Here is a 16,562-nt window from a genome sequence, read left to right as displayed (position 1 = left end):
ACATGGAAGCAAGCTAAGCGTCCATCAACAGATGAATGGATAAAGAAGATGTGCCACATATATACAATGGAATATTACTCAGCCATAAAAAGAAAGGAAATTGAGTTATTTGTAGTGAGGTGGATGGAGTTAGAGTCTGTCATACAGAGTGAAGTAAGTTAGAAAGAGAAAAACAAATACAGTATGCTATTGCATATATATGGAATCTAAAAAAAAAAAAAAAAAAAGGTCATGAAGAACCTAGTGGCAAGATGGGAATAAAGACACAGACCTACTAGAGAATGGACTTGAGGGTATGGGGAGGGGGAAGGGTAAGCTGGCACAAAGTGAGAGAGTGGCATGGACATATATACACTACCAAACGTAAAATAGGTAGCTAGTGGGAAGCAGCCACATAGCACAGGGAGATCAGCTTGGTGCTTTGTGACCACCTAGAGGGGTGGGATAGGGAGGGTGGGAGGGAGGGAGACACAAGAGGGAAGAGATATGGGGACATATGTATATGTATAACTGATTCACTTTGTTATAAAGCAGAAAGTAACACACCATTGTAAAGCAATTATACTCCAATAAAGACATTTAAAAAAAAAAGAGCATATTTATTTCATCTTTGTCACACTTAATATATTATTTTAATGATTGCAAATTTGCTATTAATTTAATAGTTGCCAATTATTTTAATGGTCACCAATTTTAATAATTGCCAGTACTTGAAACATATTATTTTATTTTTCACCTATTTCACTACTAGTGAGGTTGAAAATCTTACACACATTTGTTCTTCTGTGAATTGTTTATGTCCTTTGTCTAAATATTTTGTAATGAGAAATCAATATTTTTATTTTTAAAAATTTATTTCCATATTAACTATTTTTTTACATTTCTCACAGATGTCATAACTAATTTGCATTGAAATTTTTTTGTGTGTGGTATTTTTGACATAGTGTAGTTTTAAACGGTTATGTAGTCACTGTATTGACTTTTCCCTTTGTGATTTCTGTCCATCTGTTTTAGTTTTGTAATTCCTTTTTGCTTTGAAATTTCTTTCCAATGTAAGAATCAGCCAAGAATTCCCCTATATATTCATTGTGCTTTAAATGATTTCATTATTTACATTTAACATATCTGTGTAGAATTTATTTTGGTGTGAGGTTAATAGCAAACTTTATTTTTTTCCCCATGTACTTTGTCAATTTTTCTAGCAACTTATGTGAATAAACCCACATTCCTCAGTGGTTTATGATATTTTCTTTGTAATATACAAAAAAAAAATAAGTTTACCAAGATCTTTTTCAGGTCTTACTTTTGTGTTCTACTGAACTGCCTGCTAATTCTCTCTTTTTTTTTTTTTTTGAGATCACACTGTTTTTTAATTTAACACTTTGTAATAACTCATAAAACAAGTTACCACCCCATCCCTACCCACTGGTCTCTTTTCACAAAATTTCCTTTGGCTGTTTTTTGGGGGGGAGGTGGGGAGGAGGGCAATAAGTAGTAGGATTAATGGTCTTTTAATCCCATTCCTCAGTTAAGACAATAAAAACATTATCAGAACAGTAACCTTTTTTAAAATTGTAACTTGAGAGTATATATTCAGTTTATTCATCTAACAGCTCTATCAACTTCTCTGAAAATACATTTTAAAAAGTGAAAATAAAATACAGTTCTGTTTCCAATTTCTGAATAGTTCCACATGCCTGAGGATAGTTTTATTTTTCTTTTGCAAGTTTTAGCATTTTGGATTTTATCCTATGATGATATAGGTTGATTAATGGATTGTGTTTTAGGAATAAAAAAATATTCCGGGCTTCCCTGGTGGCGCAGTGGTTGAGAATCTGCCTGCTAATGCAGGGGACACGGGTTCGAGCCCTGGTCTGGGAGGATCCCACATGCTGCGGAGCGGCTGGGCCCGTGAGCCACGGCTGCTGAGCCTGCGCGTCTGGAGCCTGTGCCCCGCAGCGGGAGGGGCCGCGATGGTGAGAGGCCCGCGCGCCGCGATGAAGAGCGGTCCCCGCACCGCGATGAAGAGTGGCCCCCACTTGCCGCAACTGGAGAAAGCCCTCGCGCGAACCGAAGACCCAGCACAGCCATAAATAAATAAATAAATAAATAAAAATTAAAAAAAAAAAAATATTCCTCAATGAGTGTTTGATGGGTGTTATGAAATATCTTGTTTTTTTATTGTTGTTGTTGTTGTTTAATTTTTATTTCATAATCATAAACTTAACTCTGAAGTCCAGCAAGACTTGGAGGGGGACAAGGAAAATATGGAACCCAAAGAAGTGCAGTGAGAACACAGAGATTATAGGATGATGCATGCAGACAGGGATGATGGGTGCTCTCCTGAGCTGCAGAAGGAATGGTGTGGTGGTTAAGATAAAATGCAAGTCAAATTTATTAGAGTTGTCCACAGTGGGCAACGATGATGTTTTCTCTGGTCTTGCCATTCCTAGTCCCATAGCGTTCCACAGCTTCCACAATATTCATGCCCTCTTTCACCTTGCCAGGGACCACATGCTTGCCATTCAACCACTCTGTCTTGGCAGTGCAGATGAAAAACTTGGAACCATTAATGTTGGGTCCAGCATTGCTATGGACAAGATACCCGGGTCCCTATGCTTCAGGATAATATCATCATCAAATTCTCCCTTAGATGGACTTGCTGCCAGTGCCATAATGGCATGTGAAGTTACCACCCTGGAACATGAACCCTGGAATAATTCTTTGAAAGCAGGAGCCCTTATAACAAATTCCTTCTCACCAGTGCTCAGAGCACAAAAGTTTTCTGCTTGTCCTTGGGAATTTGTTTGGAAACAACTCAAAGGAGATGTGACCCAAGAGCTCGCTGGCGGTGGCCATGTCAAAGAGCATGGTAGGAGTGACCATGGCTGGGCAGTGCCATGAAGCTCCAGGAGGGTGGCCCTTGTATCTGTAAAGCTATCTTGTTCTTATACTTACGTGATTTTTCTAAAGTCAAAATAGATTAGATTAGTTATAAAAGCTATTTCTAAAACATGCTTGCATTTTATGTACAATATTAGATTCCTTCATTCCTGCAACAAAGTTTTAGAGCATCTTCATCTTGAGCCAGGTAGTACTGTTGTGGGTGCTGGGGATGTAGCAGGGAGCAAGAGTGATGTAATTCCAGTGGGGAAGACAAATATTACATAAGCAAATACATAAAAACATATAATGAAGTATAGAGATAAGTGCTCTGAAGAAAAGCAAAGCAAGAACAGAGGATGGCAGAGATGAGGGTGACACTCTTGTGTAAGGTGATCAGGAAAGGCCTCTGGGGGGATTAGGTGGTGTTTGCAGAGACTTGAAAGAAGTGAGGGAGTAAGTTATACAAGCTGGTGGATTCATCAAGGAGATCAGTGTATCCAGAGGGGAGTGAGTCAGTCAGAAAGAAGTGGGAGGTGAGGTCAGAGAAGGGGTCAAATGAAAGAGCTGGATTTTATAAGTATGAGAAGCCACTGGAAGATTCTGAGCAGGAGAGTGACATGATTTGGTGTCGTTTCAGTAGTATCTCTCTGGCTGCCAAAACAATAAGTGAATGGTGGTGCCATTCACTAAAAACACTGGGAGGACAGCAGATTTTGGAGCGGTGGGAATTAAGAGTTCTGGTTGGTCGTAGTACGTTGGAAGTGCCTATTAGTCACTTGAGAGGAGGTGTAATTGGATGATGCATGAATCTGGGGCGCAAGTCCAAGTATTGGGGGAGTATATGTTGGTTTAATGCCCTGGGCCTGGGTCAGATCACTCAGGGTATGTATTAGTTTCCTAGGGCTTCTATAACAAATAACCATGAACTTCGTGGCTTAAAACAACAGAAATTGTTGTTGCTCATAGTTCTGGAGGTTAGAAGTACAAAATCTAGCAGGGCCTTGGCCCCGCTGGGGGCTCTAAGGGAAAATCCCTTCTTTGTTTTTTCTAAATTCTGCTACCTGTAAAGTACTCCTTGACTTGTAGCTGCATCACTCCACTCTCTGCCTACATGGCCATATTGCTTCCTCCTCTTCTATCTGTGGGATATCTCTGCCTCTTTCTTATAAGGACACTTGTCACAGGATTAAGGGTTCATCTGAGTAATCCAATATAAACTCCTCTCAAAATCCTTAATCACATCTTTGGCAATATAAGGTAATATTCACTCTTTTGTAAAATAAAGTAAAATCCACAGTTTCCAGGGATTAGAAGGCAGACAAGTCTTTTTTGGGGGCCACCTTTCAGCCTGATACAGGCAATGACTGAGGATTGAAAAGCGAAGTGGCCCTAAGACTGAGCTCCAGGGTATTGCAGTATTCAGAGGTCAGAAAGAGAACACAGAGGCAGTAAAGAAAACTGAAGGGGGTCAGTGAGGTGTAGGAGGAGAAAGAGAGTCACAGTGTGGTGTCTGATGAGGAAGTGCTTCAGTGAGAAGGAGATGATTCACTGTGTGATAAGCAGCTGAGTGGTGTAGAAAATAAGGGCCCAGCCTTGATTGTTAGACTTGGTCGTTGGTGAACTTGCCAAAATTGTATTCAGAGAGTGGCATACTTGATTCCATGTGCTCCCCAATCCTGAATCCAGTTTCCACTGAAATATTATAATCCTGTTTTAGCTGTAGGATCCATGGTTGGCCAAGCACTTCAATGTAAGAAGTTATTTTGTGATTCCTTTGTCTCCTTTTCTTCTATTTCAAGTTCTGTGTGTAAGTATGCTGTGTCAATAACCTTGTTTCTTCAAACTGGTTTATGCTCATGGTAGAAATTTTGGAAATTACAGTAAGAACAAATTAAAGTGAATTATTTAATTTTAAATTTTAAGTGCAGCCACTTTTTTTTCCCTAGGACTTTTTTGGTTTATCACTCATTTTTTTGATTGGGCTCTGAGGCTTTTGTACAGACATCACTGAATTAAGTGTGATATGATTGCCCAGCAACAGGTAAAGGACAGTGTTGCTAGCAATATATCACCCTATCTATGACTCTGGGTTGACTTTTGGGTTTCAGGGTGCCAATGTGATTGGCTGGGCAGGTGCCCAGTTGTTGAAGAGGATACCTTCCCAAGTAGAGGGAGGTTATATGCTGGTGGTGGGAAGGCAAATAGATCCAATCTGTTTGTAGAACATGAAAACATGTTTTCAAGAACCAGTGTTCTCAATTTGTCCCTGCCTCCGTGACACATTCATATGGAAAAATCCTTAACCAGATGTTAAAATGAAGGAAGTGATAAAAATTCTTTAAATTTCAGGAAGTTAATAATGGAATCAGGGAGATATCAATATTTTATTAATTTCTTGAATCTTTATAATGTCTCCATTAAATTTGTGAAAGACCAAACTAAGGGAGAACAGTTCTGAGAATAAGTTTAAAGTAAAAATTATCAAATTCCTCTCAGTCAAAAACAGGTAAATTGAGATTGAGAGGAGGAATACAAGGATGGCATTGAGGGTGCTGTAGTGTGGCTCTTTGAGTAGATTCAAGGATAAGCTCCTCCCAAGATCTCCTCTAGATCCCCAGTTTAGCACCATAAGATTGTGATAAAAGACTCTGACCAGATGCTTCTTTCTTTGATTTAAGCTGCTGTCTCTGAAGAAAGGGCCCACTGAGCTTATTTACTTACTAATCAGGATTTTCTCTTGAAGATTTGGCAAAGTCATTTTCATTTTCTATTATTTCAAATTATCTAAGTTTTATGTGTAAGTCAATGGAAATTGGAAAATGTAGACCTCTTTAAAATGTCAAATTATATGTAGACATTCAAAACCAATTATTAGTGGATGGAAAATGCTGTTCTGGTATATTAGGCCAATATTTTTAGGGAGTTGAGTAAAAACAAGGAGAAATACATTTTAACTTCATGATTCTGAAACTCAGGATCTGAACTGCTAACATAAATTGAGATCGGTACTCTTATCCTACTTTTGACTCCATACATTTTGCTTTGCCAAAAGTCCAGATGACAAAAAAGTTCTTAAAAGTGGAAATAAGGAAACTTGTTTTATATAAGCCACATTATTTGTTAATATGTCCTATTACAGGCTGAGAATGAAGTTTTAGAATTTAAACGTCATTGTATTTATCTTCCAATCAAGCCAAAGTTATTGAGAATACCATATGGTTTTAGAAGATATATTTGGTGTCTTTGGGAACGTGAGGCTACTAAATAATTAACAGCTGACAGAATGGAGTAGACCAAATGTACTTGGAATTTAGCTCTTTGTAGTGGGGAAGTTTGTGGATTTCCTGGTTCAGCCCATCTGATGAGAAGAATAACTCACAAACATGTTAGCTGGTTGCACAGGATGAATAATTTTGCCCAAGGACATGCGATAGATGAGAGTGAAGATACATTTTAAAGGCTGTGTCATCAGCTGAAAAAAATTAAAGAGGGAAATAATATTGCCAGTTGTTAAGCATTTCGTCAGGTGCAGGGGTTCTCAACCTCAGTGTTATTGATATTTGGGGCCAGATAATTCTTTGTTGTGGAGTCTGTTCTCTGCATGGTTTAGCAGCATCTCTGGCTTCAACTCACTAGATGCCAGTAACACCCTTTCCCCAGTTGTGACAATCAAAACTGTCTCCAAACAGTGCCAAATGTCTTCATGGGGGCAAACTTGCCCCTGATTGAGCTAGGCTACACAGATAACCCCCAAAGTGAAATTCTAGTTATATGTTCAAGATATAGAAGGATGAAGGGGCAGGCTTCTTGAGAACTTGTGCTTGTTGAACATGTTATTGGGATGGAGTTTCATTTAGGCAGCATAATAATTAAGGTTTAGCTTCTGCATGTATATTGTATTGATGAAAAGTAGATTTTTTTTCAATCTAGATTTAATTGAGAACAGTAGGTATTGTAGGTGATTGATTGTCTTCTATTTCACCTCCCTCCAAGAAGCCTGACAGAAATATGTAGGACTGCCAAAATGAAATCTGTAGTAGGATAACATCTGGGAGACTTCTCAAGGTATGACTTTCCATTTGCTTAAATTTCACTACATAGAGAGGCCACTTGGTGACTTACATAATCTTATATGTGTGTCTTCCTATAGAGATGAAGTGACACTTTTGGCAGAGACTGTATTCACCAAATGCCTATGAGATCCTTGACTTTTCTCAGTCTCCCTCTGAGTTAGGTTGGGGCCATGTAACTATCTCTGGCCAGTGACATGTAAGCTGAACCTAACTTCTGAGCTGAGGAAGCTAAAAACCAGAGTGCCTCTTCCACTCTCTCCTTCTCCCGTATCGTAGTGGCTTTGAGGGCCTATGAACCAAACAAGAGCTGCTCCTTTCTTTCATTGTCTCTGTACTCTTTTTATGGAATGTCTGTTAGTTGGACATTGAACTCTCTGAATTGATCTGCTTAATTCTTTTATTTTCAGTAGCCATCACTCTTTATTTTTTCTACCGTTTGGAACTCAGTTGGAATTTGGCCATGGGGAATAGAAGGTTCAGCTAAGACTCAAGAGCACAGGCATCACTGTCAGTTGCCTTTTTTCATGTTAATGATATTCTGGTGAGAAAGCCACTTGCATATGAGGTAAAGAGTTACTTGGAATGATGTTACACCTGATCTAGCAACTTTTTCCCTGAAGGAAGGTCAGGGGATTTGGAGAGTATTTTTTCAGTAAATAAAGGATGAAATGATGAAATGACAAGTGATGACACAAGAGGCAGGATAGCATGATCATTAGGAGCGTGTAGTCTGCTGTTCAACTGCCTGGATTTGAATCGTAGTTTTGACCCTTTATAGCTATGTGATCTTTGGCATGTTAATTTAGCTCCCTGAGCCTGACTTTTTTCATCTGTAAAATGGAATTCATTATAGGTTATAAGTATGTAATGTATGTTTAGCAATTAGAATAGTACCTGTTCTGTAGCATATAGTTCTTTTACTTTTTTTTTCTTTCTCCTTCCTCTACCTCCTCTTCTTTCTCATCTCCTTCTCCTTCTTCTTTTGGTCGATCTTCCCTTAAGGTGCTTCTTTTATTGTAAGTTCTATTTAGATGTTTGCTGTTACTATTAATTGGGTTGCAAATCAAAAGAATTATACCAAGCCTATGAGCTCAAGAATATGTTGAGTTTTATAAATAGCCTGTTGTATTTCTCACTGTATACTCCCATAGTTAATATAAATCAGTTAAGTGTTTTCATAATTCCACTTGCTTCGTCTTTCCTACCAGGCATATGACAATGGCTAACATAAATGGTATTTATGGTCAAAGAGAAAGGTGCCCTTTCCTCTGTGCCATTACAGCTCCATGTAAGTGCACCTGTTGGCAAGCAGAGCACTGGCTGGATTTCACCCCCATGCAGCTACTGGGCAGGGCACCTCTGTGTAGTGTTCAGTCTGCATGACTGTTGGGGCTCTGATGGGGGCATTACCCCTGGAAGGAAATCTGGCTTGGGAAGTTCAAATCTCATGCTCCAGGGTGAATTCTGTCAGTTGGGTTGGATTACTAGTAATTGTGCCTGATTTCCTTGTCCTTCCCTTGTTGCTCTGAAAGGGTGAGGGTGAGCATTGAGCCCATCACCTGAAGGGCTTGGGTATGAGTGGGAATCCACAGGTATGTTATCAGGTGGTTAGTATATGGATTTAAATACTTGAGATTGGATGAGATCACTTAGGTGTAGTGAGTGGAATAAGAAGGCAAATGGGCCAAGGAACTCACACTTTCAGAGATCACGTGAAAGTAAAGGAATAGAAAAGGAGACTGAAAAGGAGACCTCACAAAGGGAGGAGGAGAGTGAGGGTGAGTTGTTGCAGAAGTAAGAGAAGAGAGAGAGAAAACCAAAGCCTACACTTTGTGAATAGCTATGCAGGCTACTTGGCTGTGCACATCAGGATAATGATTCATGATCCATTGAGAGGTGACCCTAGCATTTCTCTTTCCTCACTGATCAACCTCCTGTCTCACAGGTAAAAGCCTCCGATGCAGATGCAGGACTCTATGGCTTTGTTGAATATTCTCTTTATGCTGGATTCCAAAGCTATGAAGCACCTCAAGCATTCCAGATAGACCCACATGATGGGCAAATCTGTGTTTCTCAAGATATCGACAGGGAAAGGGATCCAGCCACCTACGATCTCTTGGTGAAAGCTAAGGATGGGGTAAGTCTTTATGTATGAAATTTTAAACATACTCAAAAGTGAACCACTGTGTGTGTATTAGAGAATACTAAGGATTATCAATCAACAACTGGCCAATCTTGTTTCATAAATCCCTACCTCTTTCCTTTGCTGGAATGTTTGGAAGCAAATACCAGACATTATATCATTTCATCTGCAAATAATTCAATAATATCTCTAACAGATAATGACTTTTTAAAAACACAACTATAGTACATTAACAGTAATTCTGTAATAATATCTAATATCCATTCCATTTAAAATTTTCTGGATTACCTGAAAATGTCTTGAGATAGTTGGCATGTTTAAATCAAGATCCAAATAAGTCCACAAATGGATTTGATTGCTGTATTCCTTAAATTTCAATCTGTAACAGTTAGTCCCCCACTCCTCCCCCTTACCTTTTCTCCTACGGTATTTATTTTAGAAAAAATCCGATCAATTGTCTTGTAAATTTTCCATATTCTAAATGTGGCTGATTACATCCTTAGGATTCATTTAATATGGTCTTTTATCATAGTTCCTATAAACTGGCATTTTGAGCCAGAGACTGATTAGTTTTGGCTTTATATAGGTGGTGCTCTGTGCTTCTTATTACATCAGCAGACACATACTATTATTTCATTAAGGGTTGCAGTAGGGTGATTTTTGAATTCTGTCTTTCCTTTTGCATTTATTATCTGAAATTCTTCAATTAAGAAGAATGTTCTCTCATCAACTATTTGATTACACTGAAATCTAATTCATACAGGAAAGGCAGTATAATGCTTGATTCTTTCACTTTATCAGTTTTTAGAATAATGAGTTGGTGCGTTTACCATCTCCAAACATTACTGATGATTTTTTTCCTAGTTTGGTTATAAATTCTTGTATTTTTTGTATATTTGTTATGTTTTGTATGTTACTGACCTTATCCTTTCTGATGTTCATATTAATTGACCCATCTTGGATCAGTGGGGACACCTTCAATTTGGCTTTTATGTCTTTTTTGGGTAAACTTTTAAACTAATGTATAAAGTGCATGCAGAAGATTGCACAAATCATAAGTGTACAGCTCAATGGATTTTTGCAGAATGAAAACATACATAGAAGCAGATGAAGAAACATTACCAGTACCCTGGAAGCCCCTCTCTCGGCCCCTTACTGTGACCATCCCTCCCACCCTTTAAGGATAATCATTATTGACTTCTAATACCAAACATTATTTGCCTATTTTTAAGCTTTCAGTGAATGAATTCATACAGTATGTGTTTTTTTTTGTTTCTTTTACAGGACATTATTTGTGAGCATCATTCTTGCTGTTGCGTGTAGCAATAGTTCATTCATTCTCATTGGTTTATATTATTCTTTTATGTGAATTTACAATAATTTTTAATCTGTTTTGTAATTGATGGAATCCATTTTAGGCTATGACACATAGCATTTCTATTAACTGTGTTATACATGTAATTTATTGAAAAAATATAGGCATTTATATTGGGTATATATTTAGGAATGGAATTGCTATGTCATAAGAAAATCAAACAACTTTTCAAAATGGTTGTACCAGTTTATACTCCCACCAATTTCAGTTGTTGTACATCCTCCCCAACATTTGGTATTTAATGTCTTTTTACTTATAGCAGTTCTGTACCTGCGAAGTAGCGTATCACATTAGAGTTTTACTTTGCGTTTCTTCGATGACTGATGAATTGAGAACTTTTTCATATATTTATTGGCTATTTGTATAACTTGTTTTGTGAAGTGTCTAATTCTTTACCCATTTTCTATTGTACTATTGGCTTCTCTTTGTTATTGATTTGTATGAATTCTTTACACTTTTGGAATGGAAGCCCTTTGTTGGATATATTTATGCATCTATCTTGTCCAGTTCTGTGGCTTGCCTTTTCACTCCCTTAGTGGAGTCTTTTGAGGAACAGAAATTCTTAATTCTGATTAAACTCAGTTTATCCATGTGTTTCCCTTTACAGCTAATACTTTTTCTGTTCTTTTAAGAAGTATTTGTTTAACTTGGGGACATGAAGGTATTCTCTTGTTTTTTCCTCCAAAAATTTTATTGCTTTACTTTTCACACTTATTATTTCAATCTAGTGGGAGGAACATTTATTTTTTCACCATATGGATATTCAGTTGACTCAGCACCATTTACTGAAATGATCACTCTTCCCTCACTGTGATGTAGTGTCACCTTTGTCATGAATCACATGACTGTATATGTGTGTGTCTATTTCTGGACACCCTATTTCTGACCTCTTTGTCTACCTTTGTACTAATTGCATATTCTCTTAATTACTTTAGCTTTATAATAGGTCATGATATCATGTATTTGTTTAGCTTTGTCCTTCATTTTCAAGATTGCCTTTGTTGTTCCTAACCATTTACATTTCCAAGTACATTTTAGAAACAGCTTATTCAACTTTTATTACATTACAGCAAAGGCAGTCTTCTCTATGCACTGTTGTACACATTTTTTTCACTTAGTCTATTTTGGAGACTTTCCTTATTTCTTTTTTTATCTGCCTACTACTTACTTGTGTAGATTGGTACTGCTAACGCCTTTCTGGTCTAATCTTTCTCTCTTGAAATTAGTGGGAGAAGCTACCTACTTAAGACATGAATTGATGGGAAAAGATGAGTCTAAATATATTTATTACAAGTAATCATGTAGAAACTAACATGAAAATAAAGTCATTTAACTCAATAAAATTACCATGATGTATTTGGTTAGATTTAACAACCCCTCTCTATGTGGTTTCAGGAATTTTTGCTTCAATGTAAGAAAAGAAGTAGAAAACAAAAGCAAGAGTAAACAGGAGTTTAGGTTAATTTAAGTCTATGTGATTATTTAAAACTCAATATATGCATACACAAACATTTACCCAAGCCTTCAGAAATATATTCTTAATAGACTTTGAGACAATTGTAAAAGGAGTCCATAACCAGTTTAAATCCAATACTGCAGTAGTTGAACATCTGTTTCTAATTAGTCGGTTTCTTTGGATGATTTTATAAAAGTATATGTAGAAATTATCTTAATAGAAATAAGATCACTTTATGCCAGAAATTTTTTACTGCCAAAAAGTAGTGCATTAATTAGGAGCATTGGCAGTGGAATGAAAAGTCAACCTAGATATTTAATTTAAACCTCCTTATTTCTTTCTGTTTCCATATTGAACCTACTCTACACACTTACTCTATGAAGAATACCTTCTTTCCCTCTCAGCTCTCCAGTCTCTATTGCAAATTCAAATTTATCTTTAACCACACCATCCCTCCATAGAGCTTTCCCAGATTGAACAAAGGAGATGCTTTTTTTCTCCAGTTAAAAGGTATTTTATTTTCAGGATAACTGAGAAAGTGTTTACAGACAGTGTAGCAGCTTTTGCTACTTTTTAGAAATCAAAGAAGAGACAATCTTCAGGTTCATGATTGCTATGGTCTGAATGTTTGTGTCCCCCTCAGATTCATATGTTGAAATCCTAAAGCCCAAGGTGATAAAATTAGGAGGTGAGGCCTTAGGAAGATGATTAGGTCATGAAGGTGGAGCCCTCAGGAATGGAATGAGTGCCCTCATGAAAGAAGTCTCAGAGAGCTCCTTAACCTCTTCTGCTATCTGAGGACACATCAAGAAGTTGTGACCTTCACCAGAACCCAGCCATACTGGCACCCTGATCACATACTTCTAGCCTCCAGAACTGTGAGAAACAAATTTCTGTTGTTTATAAGCCATCCCGCTATGGTATTTTGTTATAGACGATGATGTGCGTGAATATTCTGTACAGTGTTTGTATGTTTAGAATATTCTTCTGTAAAAACTTCTTGTTTTGTAGATAGAAAACTCTCCAACAAAGTACAACATATTCCAGTTTTGTTAGAATAGAAACATCCTTCCTGTGGGTACTTCATATTCAAGGTCTCATCCTCCTGTTGAGGTGATATCCTAAGCCCAGCTCTGTTAGAGATGAGAACTGGTCTGCACCCTTCCTGGTTTTAATATAGATTTTATTATTATTCAGGTATGAGTAAGGAGACAACTGCCATTGAAAAAACAGTTTGTTATACTCACAGATCCCAAGAAGAAGAGCATGCCACATTCTGGGAGGGAGTGTACATGGTGTGTGCTCAACGGGAAGCACTGGGTCAGTCAGGAGGCAGAGGGGGAGAGGGAAACTTTGGGTAGGGGCCTTTATTGTGGTTTCCAAGGGAAGGAATGGGAGAGGCAGAATAAGCAGGCTTAAGACTGGCTAGATAGAATAGTTTCAGTGGCCTGGGGCATAAAGGCTGTCTCTAGTTATCTGGTACCTGGCTGTGGGGTGATTAGGGCAGGTGAATAGTGGCCCAGAGTGTGAGAGCCAATAAAGGAAGTGGTTGGGAGTGTTGGTTTACATTGGAAAAGCATTCTCACCTGACCCCCTGCCAGTCCCTCCAGGACAAGCAAGGCCCTGTATGTCAAAGCATCAGGATACAGAAAAGGGAGATGCAGCCAATGCACTGCCCTGGTGCAGAGTCTTTCCAGAGAGGATGGCAAAGGGCTGACCTGAACCCTGGTACGCATCAGACTATACAAAAGAAAATCTTTGCAGCCACCTTGTTTCACTCCAATTTCTTGGAAATAACACTCAGTCGTATGCAGGGAATTCACTGCTCAGTTTAATTTCTGGCCCAGAGTAGCATCTTAAATCATCAAAGAAAGTTTGGGTCATGGTATGGGCTACTCTCAGCACTTTCTTCTCCTTTGTGTCAGGCCCCGGCGTCCCAAGAAAACTTCACTCAGTACTGCTCAGTCCTGGGCAGAGTCCACATACTGTTGGTCAGGCGCCACCAATGTGCTCCTCCTCTTCACCCTCCTCCCCACTTTCCTCTTTGGTCATCACCTTCCTCATCTTTATCTCTTCCTTCTGAGTCTTTTAACTCATCTCCATCATTCTCCAAGTTTACCTCCTGCAGATGCTCTTTGTTTTTGGATCCATCTCACCAAAGTCTTCCATTCTTCCATCTTGTAGAAATCAAGGCAGTACAAGTCATTGGGGATGAACTGGAAGTCACCTGCTTCAAACAAGCCCCATAAACGTAGAGCAGCCTGTGCTTTTGGACCAGTATGATTTTGGAATGAGGACTTGGCTCCATCAGAGGCCACTGGCTTTGTCTGAACCCTCTTCCTCCTTCCTGTCGCCTGTGGTGGAGGGCTCTTGTTCAATGGTGATCATGGTCCCATCTTCAGCATCTGCCACTTTAACCCCCTCCAGGGGCTCCTGGTTGCCGGTTTTCCCACATCCCTGCTTGTTATCACCTTTGGGTTTCACTTTTTTTTTGGTCTCACTTACGTTTTCTCTTCTCTGACTCAGCTGTCATAGAAGTACAGTTAATCAAAATCATTGCCCTTCAGGCTCTCTTCCCATTCCTCATCACAGACACCCCCAAGGAGCAGTGTCTGATGATCCAGAACCACACCTGCCTAAACGCCAGCTCTTGGAGTGAGCTCTATTCCCCAATGGGTACTCTGAGTCCACACCCATTTTCCTTTTCTTCCTTCCTCAGACTTTAGTTGGAGTTTATTTGAATGCAGGGTGTGTTTGTCCACCTTTGTTGAACTTTTCCAGTAGCCTCCACAAATGAATATGGTCCCCTGGGGAGTGATGGACCTTTGGCAGCCCAGCCTGGGTGTGGCCCCGTCCCTCATGGTGACAGCTTACTCCATGTGAATGTGCCCAGGTTAAAGGCATACTTGTCATTGTCCTGGATGTAATCCCTTGTACTGTTGTGGAAACCACCAAGAAGAATTAGCTGTGTCTTCCAGGCTACCGTCTGATACCTGCTTTAACCTAAAGAACCTCTTGATGATTTGACTGGCTCCCAGGTCTTGGGTGCCAAATGCAGGACCCAAAGATTTGTGTAGTGATAGGATCAATTCATCTTTCTCAGAATGAGCAGAGAATGACACATTCAACATTGGTGAGTGGGGGAATCACAGTGTTTCTATTGTCTGAGTCTTTTTAGCATCTAGCATTTAGAAATGGGCTATCAGAACCTCAGGGTCTCCTCCTTCCCCAGCACTTGGACAACTTCTTCTCCATACTGGCCGCTGTCTTCTCCTTCTTGCCCATCATGAGGGTTCCTGGTGGCGGGGGCCCCAGAAGGGAGCTGCACACTCAGCCAGCCTGGAGGCAGGTCCTCTTGGGGGCAGACCTGGTGATGTATTTTTAAAGATAAATTTTAGAACAGCCCCAAACCATAGGGTTTTAACAGCTTCCTAATCTTCACTTTGTTCGGACCTGAAACTGCCTCCAGTGTCCCTAGTGTTTGCGTCAGAATGTATGAGAGCAAGCAACTTGTGTGTGTGTGTGTGTGTGTGATCCAGTGTGCAGGGTTTATTTTGCTATCAGCGTAATCTTTGTAAATTCCTTCTGTGATGAACTGTGCATTTCTACAGGGTGAAGTCTTCATCTGTCATCATTACTCTATGCAATGTCTACTCACAACGCATGTTCCTAATCAAAAAGGTTGGTAAAGATGAAGATATGAAGGTTGATAACGACTTGGTAGGCTGTCCCCTAGAAGCAATCTAGCTCCAATCTGAAAAATTAATGAACTCAGGCAAGATATTTTAGGTCCAAGATGTTGAATTCTAGGCCATAATGAATTGAATTAAAACAATGAACTGCACCTTGACAAAGGCCTTTAACTGTACAGAATTACCTTGACAATCTATGGTTTTTCCTCTGATCCTTTCTGTTTCTAATATATGTCCTGAGAACTCTTTGGAAGATAATTGCTGAGAACCCATTTGCTGCTGGTTGCTAAGAGATATTTATCTATCAATAGAAGAATTCTTATTAAAATACCTAGATGTTCTGGGCTTCTTCTCTATTTATCCTTGTGATGACTGTCAATATTTTTAAAACTCAATCACTTCTATTCTACCTGAATTACTTCTGAAATAGTCTATTTTTGCTACTGCAATTGCTGCTATTTACCTCATACATAGAAGTCATGAGGATGCTATAAAATTACCTGATGAAAATAAATAATTGGATTACACTGCAAGTCAAGTGATTTTTCACAATAATTGAATTATTCCATGCTTATATCTAACTCCTATTTCCTTTTACTATTCATTTTCTGTAAATGAATGTTTCTTTTTTGGTGTGTGTGTTTATTAACATTCTATCTCTATTTTTTGTGACATCCTGAACTCTGTAGCTGAAATATGTGTCTGAGATAAAGCTATTTCGACTCTTATCTCACCACTCTAGGCTTAGGGGAGGGTTGTTTAAGACTAGCAATATAGAAAGTAGATTGACATCATTATATATATTCATGATAAATGTTGGCTATTGAAGTTATGCTGCAGAGTTTGTGTATAATGCAAATAAATCTCTGGAAGCAAGCTTGCTAAGTAAAAGGGCAGACTAATTTTTTCCTTTCCCCCCCAGCTTTATTGAGGTGTA

The 16,562-nt window shown here is 38.8% G+C and overlaps 1 protein-coding gene and 1 pseudogene across 1 annotated transcript in view; one reads left to right on the top strand and one right to left on the bottom strand.

The window, feature by feature from the left end:
• The window catches only part of DCHS2 (dachsous cadherin-related 2), a 314,696-nt gene that overhangs the window by 139,359 nt on the left and 158,775 nt on the right, over positions 1-16,562 (top strand). The window contains exon 2 of the mRNA XM_036852069.1: positions 8,905-9,096. Within this exon, the coding sequence (XP_036707964.1) occupies positions 8,905-9,096 (192 nt within the window). The remainder of the gene's footprint in view (positions 1-8,904; positions 9,097-16,562) is intronic.
• On the bottom strand, positions 2,398-2,886 carry LOC118895216 (annotated as a pseudogene).

The sequence above is a fragment of the Balaenoptera musculus genome, chromosome 5, assembly GCF_009873245.2.
Source record: "Balaenoptera musculus isolate JJ_BM4_2016_0621 chromosome 5, mBalMus1.pri.v3, whole genome shotgun sequence".
Lineage (NCBI taxonomy): Eukaryota > Metazoa > Chordata > Mammalia > Artiodactyla > Balaenopteridae > Balaenoptera > Balaenoptera musculus.
This window is presented reverse-complemented; position numbering and strand designations above follow the sequence as displayed.